This window comes from Scyliorhinus torazame, unplaced genomic scaffold (genome assembly GCF_047496885.1).
Source record: "Scyliorhinus torazame isolate Kashiwa2021f unplaced genomic scaffold, sScyTor2.1 scaffold_1542, whole genome shotgun sequence".
Lineage (NCBI taxonomy): Eukaryota > Metazoa > Chordata > Chondrichthyes > Carcharhiniformes > Scyliorhinidae > Scyliorhinus > Scyliorhinus torazame.
The window spans coordinates 17,237-32,516 of record NW_027309269.1 but is presented as its reverse complement, the minus strand read 5'-3'; the positions used below and the strand labels follow the sequence as shown (position 1 = coordinate 32,516).

General features: G+C 47.9%; 1 protein-coding gene across 1 annotated transcript; it reads right to left on the bottom strand.

The window, feature by feature from the left end:
• Window positions 1-3,695: 3,695 nt before the first annotated feature.
• LOC140407401 (C-type lectin lectoxin-Enh6-like) lies at window positions 3,696-15,018 on the bottom strand. The gene is made up of 5 exons (XM_072494926.1): window positions 14,893-15,018; window positions 7,069-7,229; window positions 5,223-5,363; window positions 5,027-5,135; window positions 3,696-3,902 (listed from the first exon to the last, which is right to left on the bottom strand). The coding sequence occupies exons 1-5, from the start codon at window positions 14,945-14,947 to the stop codon at window positions 3,823-3,825; spliced, it is 546 nt and encodes a 181-aa protein (XP_072351027.1). The 5' UTR covers window positions 14,948-15,018; the 3' UTR covers window positions 3,696-3,822.
• Window positions 15,019-15,280: the final 262 nt, after the last annotated feature.

Sequence of the window (15,280 nt, the reverse complement as noted above, 5' to 3'; positions counted from 1 at the left end):
CTTCTTGCCACATTATATTCCATTTGCCACATTTTTTTCCCACTCACTCAATCTTTCCATAACGGCCTGTTAATTCCTTTATGTCTTCTTCACAACATTTGTGCCCCTCATCAAAGTCATTGATGTACATTAATTGAGGCTCCAGCACTGAGCGCTGTGGACCCCACTCGTCACATCCTGCCTGTCAGACAACGACCCATTTATACATACTCTCTGCTTTCGATGAGCCAGCCAGTCTTCAATCCAGGGTAATATGCTAAACCGCAAACCATGAGCTGTCAGTTTCTGCAATAACCTTGGACGTGGCAACTCACCAAATGCCTCGGGAATTGTCAGTGGGAGCCCAGTTTTGGTGGTAGGAGCAGCAGATAGTGACAGAGGGACAAGAGTCGGGAGTCATGGTGGACATGTTGGTGTCAGGGTGTTCAGGTTGCCATCAGGGTCAGAGGTTGCAGCAGGCAGGGCCTGAACTTTAAAGATCCAGTGATTTTGGGACTGTACTGAAATTAATAAACTCACTGTATTGAACCCTTAAAGTCAAACTGATGATCTGTGGATTGACATTTTTTGTAACTCTACCTCCTGACGGCAATAGCACCAAACCTCATTTTAGCCTCGGTCCAAACACGGATAAAAAAGGAGCTGAATCCAGAGATGAGGTGAGGGTCACTGCCCTTCACATCGAGGCTTTGGGACCAAAGGGCTCGAGTATAATTGGAATCAGTGGGAATAATCCCCACATATTGGAGTCATACCTGAGGAAGATTGGACCAATCATATAACTACAGCTGAGAGGTTGGGAATTGCCTCCTCATCTCCTGACTCCCCAAATCCTGTCCACATCTACAAGGCATAAATCAGGAATATGGTGGAATAATCTCCACTTGCCTGGATGAGTGCAGCTCCAACCAAACTCAACAAGACCCAACACCTTCCAGGACAAAGCAACCTGCTTGTTTGACACTTCCTATAACAGCAGTGCAGGATGGCAGCAATGCGCATCATCTGTGGTGAGATGCATCACTGTAAATAAACAAGGGGTGAATATAAATACACTACACCTAGCTAGACACTAGAGGGAGCACCAGAGACATCATGACATGCAGACATACAGCCAATGGGACAGTAGATTAGGACATAACCAATGGCTAGCCAAGCCACCCAGACGCAACACTACCACAGGGGGGCATTACACACACCCATATACAAGGACACAGCACAGTGTCTCTTTCCAGTGGCGACACTTAGTGAGTACAGGCAGGGTTGATTCAACACATCATACCCACACGTGGATTGTAGCAGACTGGTTAGTTAGTCTGAGCAGCTGTAGCAGGATTAACAGGAGCGTCGAATCCAAGTAGGAGACTCGTGAACAGTTTAATAAATGTGTTAAAGCTATCTCCAAGTCTGAACCTTCCTTTGTCAGAGTGTACATCAAGGAAGCAGCTTATGCTACGTCAAGAAGCAAAACAAATCATGGCTTCTTTGACAGCACCTTTCAAACCTGTGACCTCCACTGCCCAGAAAAACAAGGGCAACAAGTGAACCACCTGCAATTCCCCCTCCACATCACACACCACCCTGACTTGGACCTATATTGTTCCATCACGGTAGGATAATGGTTAGTACAGTTGTTTCACAGCTCCAGGGTCCCAGGTTCGATTCCCGGCTGGGTCACTGTCTGTGCGGAGTCTGCACATTCTCCCCGTGTCTGCATGGGTTTCCTCCGGGTGCTCCGGTTTCCTCCCACAGTCCAAAGATGTGCGGATTAGGTGGATTGGCCATGCTAAATTGCCCTTAGTGTCCAAAACAAGTTAAGTAGGGGTTACTGGGTTACGGGGATAGGGTAGATACATGGGCTTCAGTCGGGTGCTCTTTGTAGGGGCTGGTGCAGACTCGATGGGCTGAATGGCCTCCTTCTGCACTGTAAACGCTATGATTCCTTCACTGTCACAGAATCACAATCCGAGAACTCACACCCTATCGTCAGGTGGACTGAAACAGTTCAAGAAAGAGGATGTTGTCTGTATGGACTTCAGTAAGGCCTTTGACAAGGTCCCTCATGGCAGACTGGTACAAAATTTGAAGTCACATGGGATCAGGGGTGAGCTGGCAAGATGGATACAGAACTGGCTAGGTCATAGAAGGCAGAGAGTAGCAATGGAAGGGTGCTTTTCTGATTGGAGGGCTGTGACCAGTGGTGTTCTGCAGGGATCAGTGCTTTGGAGGAAATGTAACTGGTCTGATTAGTAAGTTTGCAGACTACACAAAAGTTGGTGGAATTGCGGATAGCGATGAGGACTGTCAGAGGATACGGCAGGATTTAGATCATTTGGAGACTTGGGCGGAGAGATGGCAGATGGAGTTTAATCTGGACAAATGTGAGGTAATGCATTATGGAAGGTCTAATGCAGGTAGGGAATGTACAGTGAATGGTAGAACCCTCAAGAGTATTGACAGTCAGAGAGATCTTGGTGTACAGGTTCACAGGTCACTGAAAGGGGCAACAAGATGGAGAAGGTAGTCAAGAAGGCATACGGCATGCTTGCCTTCATTGGCCGGGGCATTGAGTATAAGCATTGGCAAGTCATGTTGCAGCTGTATAGAACCTTAGTTAGGCCACACTTGGAGTATAGTGTTCAATTCTGGTTGCCACACTACCAGAAGGATGTGGAGGCTTTAGAGAGGGTGCAGAAGGGATTTACCAGAATGTTGCCTGGCATGGAGGGCATTAGCTATGAGGAGCAGTTGAATAAACTCGGTTTGTTCTCACTGGAACGACGGAGGTTGAGGGGCGACCTGATAGAGGTCTACAAAATTATGAAGGGCATAGACAGAGTGGATAGTCAGAGGCTTTTCCCCGGGGTAGAGGGGTCAATTACTAGGGGGCATAGGTTTAAGGTGAGAGGGGCAAGGTTTCGAGTAGATGTACGAGGCAAGTTTTTTTACACAGAGGGTAGTGGGTGCCTGGAACTCGCTCCCGGAAGAGGTGGTGGAAGCAGGGACGACAGTGACATTTAAGGGGCATCTTGATAAATACATGAATAGGATGGGAATAGAGGGATACGGACCCAGGAAGTGTAGAAGATTGTAGTTTAGTCGGGCAGATGGTCGGCACGGGCTTGGAGGACCGAAGGGCCTGTTCCTGTGCTGTACATTTCTTTGTTCTTTGTTTGTTGTTGACAGAGTGGATGGTCAGAGGCTTTTTCCCAGGGTAGAGGGGTCAATTACTTGGGGGCATTGGTTTAAGGTGCGAGGGGCAAGGTTAAGAGGAGATGTATGAGGCAGGTTTTTTTTACACAGAGGGTAGTGGGTGCCTGGAACTCGCTGCCGGAGGAGGTGGTGGAATCAGGGGCACCTTGACAAATACATGAATAGGATGGGAATAGAGGGATACGGACCCAGGAAGTGTAAAAGATTTTAGATTAGACGGGCAGCATGGTCGGCACAGGCTTGGAGGGCCGAAGGGCCTGTTCCTGTGCTGTACGTTTCTTTGTTCTTTTGTTTGTTCTTACAACCACCTTCTCAAAGAGGGATCCATATGGACCTTGTCAGCAAATTTCCTATCACATGAATAAGTTAAAAAGTCATCCAAGTCTGTGCTGTCTGCTTCCCCATGGAGTATTGAGTGGAGAGGTGGTTAGGAAGCGACAGTGGGACAGGAAGGCTGCTATAAACTAGACTCACACAGCTCGTGATGCAATTCTATTTATTATTGATTCAGAGACTAAGTACAGTCACAGAGGCAGTGATTGTGTCTACAAACAAATCAAAACATTGAATCCACTCCTGGACAGGATCACGGAGCATCAGCAGATTCTTCTAGCAATAGGGCAGCTTGTAGGAGCAAATGGAAGAATATTCTATATTGCAAGGTCCATCATTCCAAACAAACTGATTCCCTGTAGAAAGAAAGGTTGAATTCAGTGAAGTGAGCAGCTATTGTTCTAATTAGTTGATTCTTTCTGTTTTGAGAGTGTCAATGATCTTCTCATTTTAACCATCTCTTAATCCATGAGTAACCCGGGGGTGGGCACTATGTTCCTCTGCGCTGGGCCCCTGTAGGGCTCCGCCATGTTTCCTGGGGGCCGGCGCAGAGATAGCAACCCACACGCATGCGTGAACTCGCGCCGGCCGTGCTGGCGCCCGTTTCGGCAGCTGGAGCCGCATGAAGTGTTCCAGTGCCACACTGGCCCCCTGTGCAGCGCAGGATCGCTGCCCCTAGGGGCCAGATGACGTCGTCGTAAAACGCTCCGCTGTTTACGACGGCGTCAACACTTAGCCCCAGGATTGGAGAATCCCGCCCAGTGTGTGAGTCACTGAAATCTGAAAACCTGGTGATATTTAGTGTGGGTTTGGGCAGTTCCTGAGTGAAGATGCGGAGTTTACCCTGGGTGAGATTCTCCTGTGTGGGTGGACAGCACGGCCTCACCACCAGGGGTTAAACTGTCTCCTTCCCCATTGCACAAACTTCACACAATTGGAACATTCCCAATTAGAATTCAGCTTTCAAATATCTGTCTCGATTACATTATCTCCAATCTGGGAATTGAATCCTGCGGAATGGTGGACGTCTGTTTGGTGCATTAGTAAAGTGAGGGCTGGATACAGGAAGGTTGAATCTTTTGCGTCGGAATGTTGTATAAACATAGAGTGGAGTCTTGCTCACCGGGAGCATGGCTGCGGCCTGGGACATGTCAGGATCAGCTCAGTAAATGTGCAGTTATGAAGCTGCTCTTGGTCGAACCTCATCGCTGCAGATCCCACAGAGACGCACAATTGAGCAGAAGGAGAAACTTTAGTGTCACTCCCAGTGAATGTTCCTTTCTCCACAGCATGTGACCCATGTACTTTCCCCCAGGAAACAGTTTTACCTGGAAGGTGACTGTCAGAGGGGCAGGAAGTAGAGATCTGTCAAAGTCTAAAACTCAACCACATGGAGTCCACTCAGAATCTCATCCACTGATCTATTTGCCTGGAATTACTTTCCCCTAGGACACAGTCACAATTCACAACATCAACTTACTCCATCCAAAATGCGCACAGTCTTCATTTCCTAAATTATTATTGGGTTCACCCAGATTCCATTTAGTAAAATCTATTGAAGATCCATCAGTCCAAAGGAAAGTCCCCTCCTGTGGAAATGTAAAATTAAATTACATTAAAAAATGTAGAATTTGTTTACCATAAGTAATAAGATGAATCACCTCAAGAAACGTTACCTTGAAGAAGTCATGTAAACCAATCCAAGTTCGGACAGCACTTCCCTGGGCTTCAGTCACCATCTTTCCAATGAAGGAATTTTGAGTCTCGAAGTGTATGGAGGCAAGATGGCTGCCTGGGCCCAGAGTTTGACAATGCAGCTTTAAATAGAAACAGACCAATTGTACCTTGTTATCTGTTTACATTGAACATATTCAATTGTTTTGCGAAATATGTTTAAGATTGAAACTTTGTTCTTTTACAGAATGTGAACAATAAAACTACAAACTCCTGCTAAATGTGCATGATCTCCTGATAGGGATTGATCCCAAACACCAGTGACTGGGACACTCACACTGATTACATGGAACCAATCGTATTGTGGCTTCAAATTACAATACCAGCAGCTTGTGTTTATCAGCTGATATTGAGCTGGGTTTGTGCTCGAACGAACGCTCTCTGGATTATTTGGTGTTTCTCCTGTTCTCGCCAATATTTATCCATACAACAGCTGTCAGCACAGACATTGACAGTCACTGCAGCCCATGGCATTGCAAAGTGACCACATTCACACTAACAGATTTATCATACTGACAGACCACTGCTCAGAGGTGTCTGTGGAGTTTCATTTAATTTAAATTACAATTCTATCTGGAGATCACGAGGCTCAATGGCAGCAACACAGGAATTTAACAAGTTGATGCTGAGGGAGGTGAAAGTTACACACTCAACGGCTTTGGTTCGAGCGCAAATGTGTAAATTGTGAGAGATTTAGGAATCCAAACTCAGAAATCACCGAAAGGCTTTGGACAGGCACAAGCAGCACGGTAGCATAGTGGTTAGCACTGTGGTTTCAGAGCGTCAGGGAATTGTGAATCCAAAGTAGAGAGATTTAGGAATCAAAATTCAGAAATCACCGATTTCAGCTGCCTTGGCCACAATCCCTGCAAAAACCCTCTCGGGAGATTTAACGGTCTCGTCGCGTCACCGAGTTGGGCGCGGCGAGGCCGTTAAACAACAAATGGTGGGAAAGTCCTTCAACTATACTATAATTTCATTGCATGTGATTCCCGACCTTTGAACCTCGTTATGTGACCAGTGGGGGGCAGGGAGACTTGGAAAACGAGATGTTGTCTGCGGGTTTCTGGATTTCTGACTCTCGCGATATTTTGCGTCAAGTTGCCGTTTGCCCTTGTGGTGAACACGGGGACAACATCTTAGCATCTGTTTCCCTCTGCTTCAAAACATTCTTCAAAATGACAATTTCTGATCAAGCTTTTGCTGAGCTGTAGGGTGTAACTGGGTGAAGCCTGTAAGATGCAAACTCCACTGATTTGTATCTGAATTTGAATCAAAATCCAACAACGTGGGCAAAAACCAAACCCCGATTTGCATATTGGAGTAAACATTGTCTGGTCTGAAGTGTGGGTGTGGAGTGAATAATGCTGATCTTTCAATGGACCTTGTTTCCTCTGATCTGAAGATCAGGATCCCAATCCTGTCCCCACTAACCTTCCACACCTTGTGTTTTACAGCAAGTTGCACTGGATGGTGATCAGGATCAGGGAGCTGTGCTGATTGGATTTTCTTCTAATACAGAGACACTCAGACCAGTTCTAACACTCTCATCACTGTCCATGGATGAACCAATGATCTTCATTGTCTGCAGTGTTCAATGTCACAGATCATTACCCTCAGTGTTAATGGAGAATCCAATGTAGATCATATTACCCAGGTGATGGAACACTGAGTCAATTCCAACTGTGCAGATATAAACAAGAAGATTCTTTCCTCCTGTGTTTGGTCAGGTTTAGAAACATTGAGGAACAAACACTTGAATAACTACCAAAAATTTCAGGGTCTTACCTCAGCATCTGCCCAAGTCTTTTTATCAGAAACAAATTTGTAGCAATGGCCAAAATAATACACATCATCACCACAAAGTCCTTTCCCCGAGAGACCACGTTTCCCAAGGTCCTGCTCCACCTCTGCCTTTTTCTCCAATTCAACCGACGGAGGAGGTTTAGCTGCAAATTAAAACAAAACTGTAATAATCACAACATTCACAGTTCATTTCTCATTCATGGGGCTAGAAATTGATGAATACATGGTAGACAAGACCTGACTCACGAGTGGGATTTTTCACCTTATTGAATTAACCCATTACTCACAGACCATGTTTACATCAAAATATTGAGAAGTTACAGAACAGGAAGAGGATGTTTGCTCCAATTGGCCAATGCCTGTGTTTCTGTCCCTCAGGAGTCTCCTCCCACTCTGTTTACTTCCTCTCACCCGACCACCACATCACTTCATTCCCATATTCCCCATGTGTTTATCTAATTTCCCCTTAAGTGAATCCAGCAGCCTTTATCCTTATCCTCACAGCAGCAAGAATGAGAATTAGTCTCCATGGGGCCTCCTTCTCTCCCTCCTCTTGCCTCCTGACAGACACACAGTCATCTTCCTACAATGTGCTTCACTATGAGGTGACTGTGATCTGGAGAGAGCCGTGTGGGTATTTCCCCTCCTCCCTTGTGTTGGAGGCTCTCAAACTCACACTTCAGCTCAATGACTCTGAGCTGCTGTGTCTCAGGCAAGAGACACTTCCTACAGGTGTAGTCATCTGGGACAGTCTGATTGTTCCCAAATTCCCATGTCCTATTAATGGATACACCCCCTGTGCTGCCAATTTAATCTTTATTTTTGTTAACAGTCATTGATTTCTCGAGCTAATAGAATCAGTTTACCTGCATCTCTCCAGCAGCTCCAACTCACCCTATTCCAAACGCTGGTCTTGTCCCCATTTCCATCTCATTCTTTGTCTGACTGACGTTCAAACAAGAAACTAGTTCTCTATCTTTCTTGTTTTAATGAACACAATACTCCAACAACTTTACCAGATCAATTCCCACCTGGGTCCTTCCAGATCTTCCTGTCTCTCTAACCCCATCCCTTCTTCTAATGCCAGCTCTGACGTGTATTCACTGTGCACTCTGACCTTCTCCTCTCTGATGCTAAATGTTTTGTGCTCAGCTAAGGACTCCGTTTTATCACTTTCTGTCCTCCCCTCAAATAATTTTGTGCTCGACACGAAGCTGAACTCTTCTTCCATCATCTTCACCTCTGCGCTCACCTCTTTGGACAGGAATCCTCCCACTCGTTCATTGGATCCTTTCACCCGTCTCCACCATTCTCCCGCTACCTGGAACCATTCTTCTGACCTTGATCGTTTCATTGAGAACTGTTGCCATGACATCGGCCATCTTAGCCACTCTGCTGCTCTGACCCACTCCAACACTTCTGAACTTTCTGCACTCAGTTCACACCCAACCCTGACTTTGTCGTCAAATCTGCCGACAAGGTTGGGGTTGCTGTTGTGTGGCGTACCGATCTCCACCTTGCAGAGGCTGAGTGCCAATTCTCAGACACTTCTTTCACCCTCCACCTGACCATGACCTCACCCCAAATATCAAACCATTATTTCCAGGCATCTGGAAATGCCTCATCGTGTCTGGGGATCTTCCCTCTACAGGGGCGGGATTCTCTGATCCCCCGTTGGGCTGTAGAATCACCCGGGGGACGGCGTGAATCCCGCCCCCGCTGGCCGCCGAATTCTCAGGCACTGGAAATTCGGCGGGGGTGGGAACCGCTCCACGTTGGTCGGCGGGCCATCCCCCCCCCCCCCCCCCCCCCCCCGGCAATTCTCCGGCCCATGATGGGCTGAATTCCCGCTGCTGTCATGCCAGTCCCGCCGGCGTGAATCAAACCACATACCTTAATGGCGGGGCTAGCGGCGCGGGCGGGCTCGGGGTCCTGAGGGGGGACGCGGGACGATCTGGCCTGGGGGTGCCCCCACAGTTGCCTGACCCGCAATTGGGGCCCACCGATCCGCGGGCGGGCCAGTGCCGTGGAGGCACTCTTTTCCTTCCGCCTCGGCCATAGCCTACGCAATGGTCGACGTGGAAGTGACCCCCCCCCCGCGCATGCGCGGGGATGACGTCAGCAGCCACTGACCTGAAGGTGAGGGCTTAGCCCCTAAAGGTGCGGCGAAATCCGCACCCTTGGGGCGGCCCGACGCCAGAGTGGTTCATGCCACTCCCTCCCGCCGGGACCCCCCGCCCCGCCGGGTAGATGAGAATCCCGGCCCAGACTCCAAACTCATGGGCGCAATTCTCCCAACGGGAGACTAAGTGCCGACGCCGGAGTGAAAACCGGAGTGTTCACTCCGGCGTCGGAGTCCGCTCCCAGACCGCTATTCTCCCGCCCCGGGGGGCTAGGAGCGGCGTCGCGTCATTTACGCGTGTAGGGCCTTGGCGCCGCTTAAAAGCAGCGCTGCGTAAATGACGTGGCCGGCGCCACATAAATGACGTCACCCGTGCATCATGCGCGGGTTGGTCGGCGCCAACCTACGCATGCGCGGTTGCCGTCCTCCGAGGCCACCCCGCAAGAAGATGGCGGATGGATCTTGCGGGGCGGAGGAGGAAAGGAGGTCCTCCTTCAGAGAGGCCGGTCCGCCGATCGGTGGGCACCGATTGTGGGCCAGACCCCCCCCGGTACAGGTACCCCCCTCCCCCACTCCCCGCCCCCCACAGGCTGCCCCCCCTGCGTTCCCGCGCAGTTCCTGGCAGCAGCGACCAGGTGTGGACGGCGCCGGCGGGAACCCATCCTGTTGGGCCGGCCGCTCGGCCCATCCGGGCCGGAGAATCGCCCCTCGCCTGTTGCAAATGGCGAGTGGCGATTCTCCCAGCGGCCAGCCGTGATTCTCGCCGCGCTGGTTTGGGGAGGCGTGGGAGAATCGCGTGCGGGTGTCGGGGCGGCCCATAGTCCCCAACCCTGCACAGCCCACTTCTACCTCCCTCCCAGAATTCACAACAGGATTGTCCTGGTAGAGCCATCGTACCAGCCTGGTCCTGCCCCACAGAGCCCATTTCCTCCTATCTTGCCTCCGTCCTCTCTCTCCTTCTCCAGTCTCTTCCCACCTACATTTACCATTCCTCTAATCCCAACCTCATTTTTATAATTTCCAATTCCTTGGCCCTAACTGTCTTCATGTCACCATGGACGTCCATTCTCTCTGCACTTCCATCCCTCACCAGGAGGTTTTGGGGGCTCTCCATTTCTTTCTAGAACGCAGGCCTGTCCAATCACCTTCCTCCACCTGGCTGAACTTGTTCTCTCATTGAATAATTTCTCCTTGAACTTGTCTCACTTCCTCCAAATAAAAGGTGTAGCTATGGGTACCTGCATGGGCCATGCCTTTTCCTTTGTGAGCTATGTGTTCCGGTCCTACTCTGTCCCCCCACACCCAGAGATCTCATTCCATTACAAAGGTGACTGTATCAGAGCCGTCTTAGCCTCTCGTCTGGACTTTGAAAGATTTATCAGTTTTGCTTCAAATTTCCACCCCTCTCTCACCTTTACATGATCTACCTCCCTTCATGGACACTTCCCTTCCCTCCCATGACTTTTGTGTCTCCATTCCTCGTGATAAGTGTCTACTAATAACCATTACAAGCCAACCAACTCCCACAGCTACCTCGACTACATTTCCTCACACCCTCACTCCATAAGGACTCCATCCGATTTTCCCAGTTTCCCTGCCTCCATTACAACTGTTCCAGTAATTCTACCTTTCAAAATGGTGCTTTTTCCTGAGCCAGCCGAGGTTTCCCACGATTGACAGGGCCCTCAACTGTGTCCGACCATGTACCGCACTTCTTAGCTCACCATTTCTCCTCCCTCCCATAACCATGATAGGCTTCTCCATGTTCTCACTTTTCACCCCAGCAGCCTCCGCGTTGAAAGGATCATCCTCCGCCATTTCTGTCAACTCCTGCATAGTGCCACCACCAAACACAATTTCCCCCTCATCTCTCCTGTCAGCATTCCACAGGGACCATCCACTTCGTGACACCCTCTTCCGCTCCTCTTTCAACCCAACACCTCATCCCTTCCCACATTACCGTGCTATGCAATTGCAGGGTGTGAACCACCTGCCACTTTACCTGCTCCCTCCTCTCTAATCAAGGCCACAGACGCCGCTTCCAGGTGAAGTCACAATTCACTTGCATCTGCCTCAAGTTAGTCGACTGCATTCACTGCTCACAATGTGGTCTCTCTACTTTGGGGAGACTAAACACAGGCTGGGTGATCCTTACGGAGGTGTAGCTATGGGTACCTGCATGGGCCATGCCTTTTCCTTTGTGAGCTATGTGTTCCGGTCCTACTCTGTCCCCCCACACCCAGAGATCCTTACGGATCACCGTTGCTCAATTCAGAAACATGACCTCCAAACATTTTCATTCACAATTTTGGTCTCAAGCTCACATTTCTGTCCTCGACCTGAGCTTGTTGCGCACATTGAAATTGGCTGGTATGATGTCGTGGGCATCACAGAGATGTGGCTGCAAGGGCATCAGGGCTGGGATCTAAATATCCAAGGATATATGTCCTATCGAAAGGACAGGCAGATGGGCAAAGAGGGCGGGGTTGCATGGTTAGTAAAAAATGAAGTTAAATCGATAGCAAGGAGCGATATCGGATCAGAAGACATAGAATCTCTGTGGGTAGAGTTGAGGAATCACAAAAGTAAAAAGACCCTGATGGGAGTTATGTACAGGCCCCCCAGCAGTAGGCAGGATGTGGTGCAGAAAATAAATCAGGAGATAGAAAAGGCATGTAAAGAAGGCAATAATACAATAATCATGGGGGACTTCAATATGCAGGTGGACTGGGAAAATCAGATTGGTAGTGGATCCCAACAAAAGGAATTTGTGGAATGTCTAAGAGATGTTTTTTTGCTTGTGACAGAGCCTAATTCTGGATTTGGTGATGTGGAATGAGGCAGACTTGATTAGGGAACCTAAGGTGAAGGAACCCTGAGGGAGCAGTGACCACAATATAATGGAATTTACCCTGCAGTTTGAGAGGGAGAAGCTGCAATCAGATGTAACGGTATTACTGTAAAATACGGGTAACCAGAAAGACATGAGGCCAGAGTTGATTGGAAAAGGAGCCTCGCAGGGAAGACAGTGGAACAGCAATGGCAGGGGCTTTTGGGGGTTATTCGGGAGGCACAATAGAAATTCATCCCAAGGACGTGGAAACATGCTAAGCGTAGGACAAGGCATCCATGGTTGATGAGGGAAGTCAAGGACAGCATAAAAGCTAAAGAAAAAGCATACAAAATGGCGAGGATTAGTGGGAAGTCAGAGGATTTGGAAGGCTTTAAAAGTGAGCAGAGGACAACTAAAAAAGCAATAAGGGGGGAGAAGATGAAGTATGAGTGCAAGCTAGCTAGTAATATAAAGGAAGATAGGAAGAGTTTTTTTTAATCTATAAAAGGCAAGAGAGAGGCAAAAATAGACACTGGACCACTGGAAAATGTGGCTGGAGAAGTAATAATAGGAAACAAAGAAATGGCAGATGAACTGAACAGTTACTTTGCATCAGTCTTCATGGTGGAAGACACCAGTGGGATGCCAGAGTTCCAGGAGAACCAGGGGGCAGAGGTGAGTGCAGTGACCATTACTAAGGAGAAGGTTCTGGGGAAACTGAAAGGTCTGAAGGTGGATAGGTCATCTGGACCAGATGGACTACACCCTGGGGTTCAAAAAGATATAGCTCAGGAGATTGTGGAGGCATTGGTGATGATCTTTCAGGAATCACTGGAGGCAAGAAGGGTCCCAGAGAACTGGGAAAGTGGCTAATGTAACACCTCTGTTTAAGAAGGGAGGGAGGCAGAAGACGGGAAATTATAGGCCAATTAGCCTGACTTCGGTCATTGGTAAGATTTTTGAGTCCATTATTAAAGATGAGATTGCGGAGTACTTGGAAGTGCATGATAAAATAGGACTGAGTCAACATGGCTTCGTCAAGGGGAGGTCATGTCTGATAAATCTGTTAGAGTTCTTTGAAGAAGTAACAAGGAGGTTAGACAAAGGAAAACCAGTGGACGTGATTTATTTAGATTTCCAGAAGGCCTTTGACAAGGTGCCGCATAGGAAACTGTTAAGTAAGTTAAGAGCCCATGATGTTAAAGGTAAGATCCTGGTATGGATAGAGGATTGGCTGACTGGCAGAAGGCAGAGAGAGGGGATAGTTGCCAACGGCGACTAGTGGTGTACCTCAGGGGTCGGTGCTGGGATCACAACTTTTCACAATCTACATTAATGATCTGGAGGAAGGAACTGAAGGCACTGTTGCTAAGTTTGCAGATGTTACAAAGATTGGTAGAGGGGCAGGTAGTATTGAGGAAGCAGGCAGCCTGCAGAAGGACTTGGACAGGCTAGGAGAGTGGGCAAAGAAGTGGCAGATGGAATACAATGTGGAAAAGTGTGAGGTTATGCACTTTGGAAGGAAAAATGGAGGCATAGATTATTTTCTAAATGGGAAGATGCTTAGGACATCAGAAGCACAAAGGGACTTGGGAGTCCTTGTTCACGATTCTCTTCAGGTTAACGTGCAGGTTCAGTCGGCAGTTAGGAAGCAAATGCAATATTAGCATTCATGTCAAGAGGGCTAAAATACAAGACCAGGGATGTTCTTCTGAGGCTAGATAAGGCTCTGGTCAGACCCCATTTGGAGTAATGTGAGCAGTTTTGGGTCCCGTATCTGAGGAAAGATGTGATGGCCTTGGAAAGGGTCCAGAGGAAGTTCACAAGAATGATCCCTTGTGAATGAAGAGTTGTCGTATGAGGAACGGTTGAGGACTCTGGAGTCTGTACTCGTTGGAGTTCAGAAGAATGAGGGTGAATCTTATTGAAGCTTTCAGGATACTGTGTGGCCTGGATAGAGTGGACATGGAGAGGATGTTTCCACTTGTTGGAAAAACTAAAAGCGGAGGACACAATTTCAGACTAAAGGGACGATCATTTAAAACAGAGATGAGGAGGAATTTCTTCAGCCAGAGGGTGGTGAATCTGTGGAGCTTTTTGCCGCAGAAGGCTGTGGAGGCCAAATTACTGTGTGTCTTAAAAAAGGAATAGATAGGTTTTTGATCAATAAGGCGATCAGGGGTTATGGGGAGAAGGCAGGAGAATGGGGGATGAGAAAAATATCAGCCATAATTGAATGGCGGAACAGGCTCGATAGGCCGAGTGGCCTAATTCTGCTCCTATGTCTTATGATCGTCTGGACCTGCTGCAATGTTCCAGTGAAGCCGAACACAAACTGGAGCGACAGCAGCTCATTTCCGATTGGAACTTCTGAATTTAACATTGAGTTCATTAACTTCAGACCATGATCTCTCTTCGCCGTTTTGAAATATTTATTTTTCTCCCCCCCCACCCCCCCCCCCACCTCTGTTTACAGACCCAGTCCGTAACTTGCTCCTATGTTTTACTGTCAGAGACTGCTGACCCTTGTTTGGCTATTAACACATTCTGACCTGTATACCACTATTAACACCTGCTTTAGTCTTTAACGCTCATTACCACTCCCTTTGCCTCATGTCCATGACATCTTTGTGAAATCTCTCCTCAACACGCCTGCCTACACCTGGTCTTCTGTTTTGCTCCATCTACTCCACCCTCGTTCTTCAACATCACAACACCATCACATTTCTCCCTCTTTTCAGCTCTGAAGAAGTCAGGCGGACTCAAAATGTCCACTCTGATTCTCTCTCCACAGATGCTGCCAGACATGATGTGTTTATTTCCAACATTTTCTGTTTTCATTTCAGTTTACCTGCTACATCACTGGTGAATAATGCAGCCAACAGCAAGACTCCAAACAGCATCATGTTTGTAGTGAAGTTCCTTTCTTCAAATCTGAAATATAAAAAAGATTCAACATTAACATTAAGATTCCCAATTAAAAGATGGGAATTTGCAGCTCCCATTCCTACCTCTCTCTTTCCCAGCTGTCTGATGTGATGGGGTTTTAAGTGCAACTGTGAATATATAGAGCAGACCAAAGACTAATGGAATCTCAAAATCAAATCCAATTGGCTGGACCATTAATGATGTCAAAATAATTATTGAGTAATTAGTGGCTGAGAGCCAACAGGAGATGCTGGAAGATTTACAAATATTTACTGTGCCACACCTGAGATTGTGTAACGTGGCTCTGTAAC

Coding starts and splice junctions, on each gene's coding strand:
- LOC140407401 (XM_072494926.1), bottom strand. CDS start 14,947: ATGATGCTGTTTGGAGTCTTGCTGTTGGCTGCATTATTCACCAGTGAT. Junction 5,364..7,068: donor AGACTTGGGCAGATGCTGAG/GTAAGACCCTGA, acceptor TTCTATTTAAAG/CTGCATTGTCAAACTCTGGG. Junction 3,903..5,026: donor CTGTGCGCATTTTGGATGGA/GTAAGTTGATGT, acceptor TTCTTTCTACAG/GGAATCAGTTTGTTTGGAAT.